The sequence below is a fragment of the Vidua chalybeata genome, unplaced genomic scaffold (assembly GCF_026979565.1).
Source record: "Vidua chalybeata isolate OUT-0048 unplaced genomic scaffold, bVidCha1 merged haplotype scaffold_222_ctg1, whole genome shotgun sequence".
In the NCBI taxonomy this organism is placed as follows: Eukaryota; Metazoa; Chordata; class Aves; order Passeriformes; family Viduidae; genus Vidua; species Vidua chalybeata.
The window spans coordinates 40,165-47,726 of NW_026530369.1; the positions used below are offsets into that span (position 1 = coordinate 40,165).

Genomic DNA, 7,562 nt, shown 5'->3' on the forward strand with positions numbered 1-7,562 from the left:
TAAACTCTTCAAATAACATTTATACACTCATACCCCAAATTACAGGTAAACCACCAAAAGTAAAATTACTCAAATCATTACAAACAAATACTTGTACAATATTTAGTTACAAAACAACCCCCAAACCACACCAAACCACAAAGAAGTTACCTCAAAACAGCAAACCTACAATTTAAAACAATTAATCCACTAAGACCAAACTTAACAATAATACATAAAAAAAACACCAAAAAAAAAAAAAAAAAAAAAAAAAAAAAAAAAAAAAAAGAACACCCACCCAAAAATACCCAATCGCTCCAACACAAATTTACTTCTCAGGATCAAAACAGTACGACCTTTTAATAACCTAATTCTATTATTGCTGCATCTCTTTTAACACCTAAAATAACTACAACTCACACTTTAACCACATTAAATGAACTTACTTATTAACTAACCAAATCAAACAATAACACATGTATAACGTTAAATAAATTACTGCCAAATATGAACATCTTTAAACATACTACCTTACAAAATAAAACAACTGTTCATTTTTTATTATTCACACATAATCATAAATATAAAACATTTAAAAAATATATAAATTGATGAAATCACAAGAAATCAATTTACAAAAACATTACAAAAATTTTAAATTAATCAATCACACATAAATAAAAAATAACGAAATAATATTTTCAAGAATTAAAACATCACTAAATAACTTAAATCATTATTAAAAACTAAAATACTCATCTTATTAATAATTACTGCTTTTTATCTCCCCTACCGATTTAAATTTTTACATAGAACTCTACAAAAATCCTTAACAAGTAGATTTATAACTTAAATTTAAAACATTTATAGATAAACATACTTAATGAATAATCTACACACCAAACAACTAAACTAACAAGAAAAACCTAATAAAATACTAATATATTCATAACATAAAAACCCCAAATCATTAACATAAAAACCCATATAAACACATGAAAATACCTACAGTAAAAAAGACGTACCTTAATGAACAATATTCATAGCTTAATAATTCATTATAAACTCTTACCAATTAATGATTAACATTAATTACTTGATACCAATAAAATACAAGAAAATGTTACTTTAGCCAATAACTATAATAAAATATCATAACTAATAACTTAAAATCACACTTTATTAAAAATATAAAACGGTGAAGCAACGTATCATAAAAAATCCCATTATTAGCACTACACAGATATACGTATATACATATATCTATATACAGATCGATAGATCATATATCCATCTCAACAGCAGCATCTGGGACCGATTCCTGTTTTCTCTCTTGTCTCCTAAATTTATTAGCCACAAAGGATGGAGGAAGGAAATCATTTTATTTATCACCTGGTTCTCCAGAAACCTGAAAAACAAAATGAAACAGAACAAAAAGAAAAAAAAGAAAAGAAAACCACATTTGAAAGGCAGATCCTCACCAGCAGCTGGTCCATCTCCTACGGGGGACCATATTCTAGGGCACTTTTGGTGCACTTGCCTGAACCTGTCAGGGCACTCTGTGCTTGCAGAAGAGATTTTTTTTTGTCAGGGAGAGGCAAGGGGAGGAGAAGTAACGTTCTAGACAGCTCAAATCCATTACTGTGCCACTTCCTGTGCAGCAGGTCCTGTGACAGGATGGGAACTGAGGCTGCTTGAAATTTCAAAGCTAAAGACACCAGCACAAGGTGTCCTTTTGCTTTGTCAAGGAAGTGATTCCCAAATCACACAGCCCCCCCACCATCGTCCCTCCCACCACCACCTGAAAGCCTCTTGATTCTCTTCTCAAAAACACAAGGGACACCTCAGCGTTCAGCAAGTTCTGCCAGTGCAGCCCTCGGTGCCCCCGTCTCCAGGTCTGTCCCCCTTGCTTTCATCCTCAGCCACGTCATTCTTCAGCCGTGGACAGGAAATTGTCCCCATGTCTCCCGTACTTGGCTGGTTACCTTTTCTCTAAGCCGTGCAGGACCCACGAGAGGAGGCTGTGATCCTCTATCGGCTCATGGGCAGCTCTAGAGGTGACACGGGCAGCACTCTGTCGTATCTCCAGAATAGGACTCTGAAACAGAAAATGCAACTTGTTCTTTTACAGCCAAGATCTGATTATCTAAAATAAAATGAGCAATTTGGCTGGTACCCGATCAACTTCCAGCTAAAATGAACACCGCCTGTTCTCAGCAACTCCAGAGAAGGAAAGACATTCTCCCTTCAACGCTTCACACCACAGGTGCTGCTCTTACAAGAAGTATTCAGGTAGCAAGACAGTTTTCTCTTTTTGTCCGAGGTTTTGATACCTGAAATCCTCAGGGTGGATGCTCCCAAACCTGAGAGCTCCCGGCAGGCGAGTTTCCCTCCTGCCGAAGCACTGTGCAGGTGACAAACGTGCTGGCTGGGGAAATACAGACCCCAAAAAGAAAAGGCCCCGACTGCAGGAGCAAAACCACGGCACCCACGTGAGGCTCCACGATGGCAGGAACCGGTCCCAGTTTCAGGGGATAAGGATGGGACCGGTTTAGACACAACCTAAATTATTTCCCCCTCCACACATCCACAAAACCAACAAGGAACAGATTTTCAAGAGGACCAAGGCAGAATCAGCTGCTCCTTTCTGGTTTGTACTTGAGATCTTGAGGCCATACAAGCTTTTGTGGTTTGGGGTATTTGGGAACTGTTCTTTTTAAATTCTTACCTGGGAGCCCTGGTCACACAAAGGACTGCTGAGAAAGGAAAGAATGACCCGGAAAATCCTCTGGTAGACATAGAGCTCACAGCAATGTTTGTCACGCAGCCCTTCCCCAAGAAATCTGAGGATCCACTCGTGCTGTTTTGTACTGGAAGCCATAAAGAAAAATACCACCGTCAGACATTCAGACATTTCCAAAGGATACATGCTCCTAAGAGCACAAAACCCCGGTTCCCTCTGAGTGCCAGCTCAGGAATTACCACAGCTTCTTCTGGACTTCTCAATTTTCCATTCCTATCAAATTTAATCGCTAACATCCATTGGGAACAGTCAGTCTGCAGCCCAAACATGCAGTGGAAATGGAATTTTAGAAGTTGCTGTTTCTAAAATACTTCAGTTGAACTCCAAGTTACTCACCTAAACTCAAAGAGGAATTGTAGCTAGCCGGGGCAGAACATTCTTTTCTTGTGCTCACAGAGCATACACAGCACAACTCCTTGTGCGCTAGTATTAAGAAGACAACAAAAACCTCACAGAAATAACATTTTGAATTCCTACATGAAACATAAGAAAGACGCTTCTAATTAACTACCCGTGGGAGAATGAGGTTTCATTGTATTTTTGCGGCTGTTTCTAATACATTTCTGAAGAATTACTGGGTACCTAAAATGGGACTCTTACCTCAAAATCAAAACTGTAGAAAAGCTGGAGAAAACCTGGTACCTTCCTCAGGTCCAAATACCGGTGCGACAGAAGGAATCTCTTTACCCTTATGTACACGTGCTCCTCTGTAAAGAGAAAAGGTTGGCATGGTGGAGGAGGACAGCGCTCCCAATCCACAAGCACGGACGACAATTCCTGGAAGCTGCAGTCAGTGAGCGTGCAGCGCTCCGAGCTGGGAGAACAGCCCGGCAACTGCAGAAGGCCTTTGCTCTGAGGCGCATTCCCATTGCTGCCCACCCTCCCCTTCTCTTGCCCAGGAGGAAAAGCTCAGGCAAGAGCGCACGAGCACAGAGCAGGTGAGGGGATCGACACTCCCCAGGGCTCTGTTTTTCACCCCAGCAGTGACACACGCAGCACGTCCCAGTACCTGGCTTCAGGATCTGCTGTGCCACACGAGCAGCGCAGAGGGTGAGGGAGAAGGTGAACATGAGGCTTGGCTGCCTGATTCCGTTCTGCACGGCATCCAAGAGATACGGCAACGGCAAGGGCCCAGGGAGAGAAGCCTGAAGCACAGCCCAAATGAACACAGCGGGAGCAGGAAGACATCGATCAGCTTCCGGGACATTTCACGGGTCACACAGGTAGGAGCCCCAATTCAGCAAACCTGAGGCTTTGGCGACGTCAGGATCAAAACACCCGGAAACCTGTGAGAAAGAAACCGAACTGCAGCCGGCTAAAAGCCGTCCCTGCCTCAAACTCCTTCAAACAACTTGCTCACGAGGAGGCAGGGATTGATTCAATACTCACCAGCCCATCTGGCCGAGGTCAGAGCTCTGTGCCCACCCAGGACACGGCAGCCAGCAGGGACCCTTCTCCCACTCTCCAGCACGGACCTGTGAAGCCAGGGAGAAGTTTACAGAACAGAAGCAGCCAGAAGATGCTCTCTACTTCCATACGCTCTCTGATCGATCACTCCCAAGGAAAGTCCCCACGGATCGGAAGCAACCACCTCTCATTTCTCCTCCGCAATCATCACTGCCTTGCCTTTCTGTGCGTTTCCTCCCGTGCCCGTCCCCAGAGCACATTAAGTCCATCTTTTGTTCCCAACCGCAGCTCTCCAGCACAAATGCCACTCCTCACACACACAAAGCAAACGGTCATCTGCCTCAGCTTTTGGCCTAGAAAGTAAAAACCTCAGCGCGTCCGGCTACGTGATTAAAACACAGAGACGCACGGGTGGACATAGATGGAAAGCTTCTCAGGAGAGAAAAGAGCTGATTCGCTAGCACGCCTCCATACAGCTTCAGAAAAATCAGAATCCACAGCAACTCCTAAGACCCCTGCTGAGGAACCCAGCCCTCCTGGGGACACCCAATGCAGCAGCTACGGGAAAAGCATGGGAAAAGCCAAACTTGGGGTGAAAAAAAGATGACATCAATACAGCAGCCTGTAAAAAGCCTTCACACAGCAACAGTGGGAACCAGTCCCATTTGCTCCGTCCCTGCTTTTTGGGATGACACAAACAGGAAATGAAAACACGTGAAACACAAGGCACACCTATAGGGTGTACCAGGTGCTCCTTTTGGCAGCGTGGATGACAAAGGTCTCTCTGCGCACTTACAGGCAGCCCGGTTTCAATCCATCCTTAGCCCAAGCCTTCCTCGCCTCCCATTCGCCAGCGCTCTGCTCTGGCCTTTGGAGCGCTGGCCCCGTCCTCCCGCAGCAGCACGGCACCGGAACACAGCGAGGCAAAGCGTGCCGGAGCCGCCCGTGCTGTCAGCGTACCTGTCAGCTGCCGGCGGTGGGCAACTCCGGCCCTGCGGGCAAGGGGGAGACGGCTCGGGCACCTCCAGCGGCTGCTCTGCCCCGATGCTTTCGCGTTCTCCTGCATTTCCCTGCAGCGGAGGGGGTCCGGGACGGGGGCGGATCGTGTCAGAGTGGAGACGGCGGGGAAGCACGGGGAGGCGGCGGGAACGCGGCGGGACGAGACAGCGACGCGGCGGGACGGGGACGGCTCGCTTGACCTTCCAAAGATGGCGGCAGGAGGGGCGGGGAAAGCCGGGGCCCCGCTCCGCCGCCTGCGCGCCGCCCCGGCGGCATTTTCCGGCACGCGGTCGCTTCCAGCGTCTAGAGAGGGACGCGCGCGGGGATCGGGAAAGGGGAGTGCAGCCCTGTTCCGACGCCGCTCGCCCCCCGCCCCCGGCCCGTGAGCGCTGCGACCGCGCCTCCGCCGCCCGCCGAAAGCGGCCCCGCCGGGCCGCCCTCGCCGCTGCCGTTCTTCTCGGTCATCGGGTCCCTTTGCTCTCCCGAATCTCCTTCACCCCTCCCCTCTATTTACAGACACCGCCCCGCTTGCCGCTCGCTCCCGCGCCTCGCCCTTCCCACGCTCGGCAGCCGTCCTTCCCCCCCTCAGCCGGCACCCAGCGGCGAGGGGCAGGGCGCTGGCTGGGGGGCTGCAGTACCGCTCTCTGTCCACAAGGCGGCAGCACCGCCGCCGGCCACAGCCGGGGGCTGCCGCTCGCCCGGAGGGAAGGGAGGCAGAAAAGAACAGGGGCGATCCCCTTGGAAAAATCCTGAAAAATAAATGGCCCAAAACCACCCGCACACAAACTAAAACACACTGCCTCTAACCCAATAAAACCCCTCCAAAATCCTTTTCTTTTAAACTCTCTAGAACTATCTTTCATATTTATACTTTTCCCATTCCCATTTATCATGGATATTGATGCATGATGTTATTTCGATTCTATATTAAATATCTTCTTCCTATGACTTCTATTTATTTATATTTTATCTTTTTATATATCCAGATATATTAATATACATTTCTATATTTATATTGCAAAAATACTTCTATTATTTAAAATAAAAGCCCTGCCTGTAACCAAATTCTAGCTGTATGATATTAATATTAACGATCTCTTATTTAAAAGAAAAATGCTGCCTGAAACCCACCCGCCCGCGGCGCAAGTGTGGCAACAGCCCGTGTCCGCAGTACTGGCAAGGCCGCGGGAAATCCCGGCGGGGCGGCGCCTGCGTGGCGCGCGGGCAGTGCAGCACGCGGACCACGATTTTCCCGCGCTTTTTTTTTTTTTTTTTTTTTTTTTTTTCTATCCGCCATATTGAGAAGGTCAAGAGTGTCCCGGCCGCCGCGACACTTTCAGGATGGCGGCCGCGTGAGGCCCTCGGAAGGGAGAGGCGTTTTTGCCGATGCCTGTCGGCGCCCGCTCAAAACCTGACCGCCCGCGCAGCCGCTGAGCTCACAGTCCGTGGCCACGACACGGGAAAAAGCGAAAAAAATCCCGCGGGGCGGCGCCGGCGTCAGGGTGCCGTGCAGGCAGTGCAGTAGACAGACCGAGGTCCTCCTTTTTCCCGCCTTTTTTTGCCGCCATATTGGGAAGGTCAAGCGAGTCCGCGACAACCCACTCCCAAGGTGGCGGCCGCGGGAGGACCTCGGGCGAGGGCTGCAGTACTGCACTCTGGCCACAAGGCGGCGGCACTGCCGCCCGCCCTGGGGCTGCAGGCGGGGAAGGCGCGCAAAGAAGAACAGGCGCGACCCCCTTCAAAACATCCTCTGCAATAAATGCCCCTAAACATCCCGCACGAAACCGAAAAACACCGACCAAAAAAAAAAAAAAAAACCTGCCTCTAACCCAATAATAACCAAAATAAAAAATCTTTTCTTTCAAGCTATATTTCAATCTATATTATTTTCATATTTTTTATATTTATATTCACATTTTGATTTAAAATGTATACTGATGTATAATGATAATTTTATAATCTCTTACATTCATTCATATTACTTAAAGTTTATTTTATTTTATATTTTTATGCATGTCTTAATATATTGATTACATATTTCTATATTTAGATTGATATTTCTAAAAGGTTTATATTTTTAAAAATAAAATCCCTGCATCTATCCAAGTAAAAACCTAAAAAAAAACCCCAAACTTTCTTTTAAACTGTTTGTAAATTTATCTATATATTTTTCGCATTTATATTCAAATTTGCATTTTAAAGGTAGATTGATATATGTCATTATTTATATTCTATCTCTTCCTATTACTTATTTTACTTATATTTTATATTTTTATATCTATCTTTATACATTGATTATATATTTTTATATTTAGAAGTCTATCAAAATAAAATGTATATTCATATTTTTTTAAATAAAAACCCTGCCTAGAAC

At 46.0% G+C, this 7,562-nt stretch overlaps 1 protein-coding gene across 6 annotated transcripts; it reads right to left on the reverse strand.

Moving 5' to 3' along the window:
• On the reverse strand, window positions 1–5,562 carry LOC128783354 (nucleolar pre-ribosomal-associated protein 1-like). Of its 6 annotated transcripts, none has more exons than XR_008429110.1 (7): window positions 5,150–5,562; window positions 4,172–4,257; window positions 3,792–4,068; window positions 3,383–3,489; window positions 2,708–2,849; window positions 1,965–2,077; window positions 1–1,387 (listed from the first exon to the last, which is right to left on the reverse strand). XR_008429110.1 is itself a non-coding variant. In XM_053933989.1 (7 exons), the coding sequence occupies exons 2-6, from the start codon at window positions 4,177–4,179 to the stop codon at window positions 2,799–2,801; spliced, it is 342 nt and encodes a 113-aa protein (XP_053789964.1). In that variant the 5' UTR covers window positions 4,180–4,257; window positions 5,150–5,562; the 3' UTR covers window positions 1–2,077; window positions 2,708–2,798. The 6 variants fall into 6 exon arrangements, 1 of the variants encoding a protein (XP_053789964.1); XR_008429107.1 differs by having other exon boundaries at window positions 1–1,646; XM_053933989.1 differs by having other exon boundaries at window positions 1–2,077; window positions 3,792–3,927; window positions 4,029–4,068.
• Window positions 5,563–7,562: the final 2,000 nt, after the last annotated feature.

Excerpts from the sequence above, each read along its gene's own strand:
- LOC128783354 (XM_053933989.1), bottom strand. Across the intron at positions 3,928-4,028 it reads TGACGTCGCCAAAGCCTCAG|GCTTCTCTCCCTGGGCCCTT; the intron begins GTTTGCTGAATT and ends GCTGTGCTTCAG. Across the intron at positions 2,850-3,382 it reads TCTACAGTTTTGATTTTGAG|TACAAAACAGCACGAGTGGA; the intron begins GTAAGAGTCCCA and ends TATGGCTTCCAG.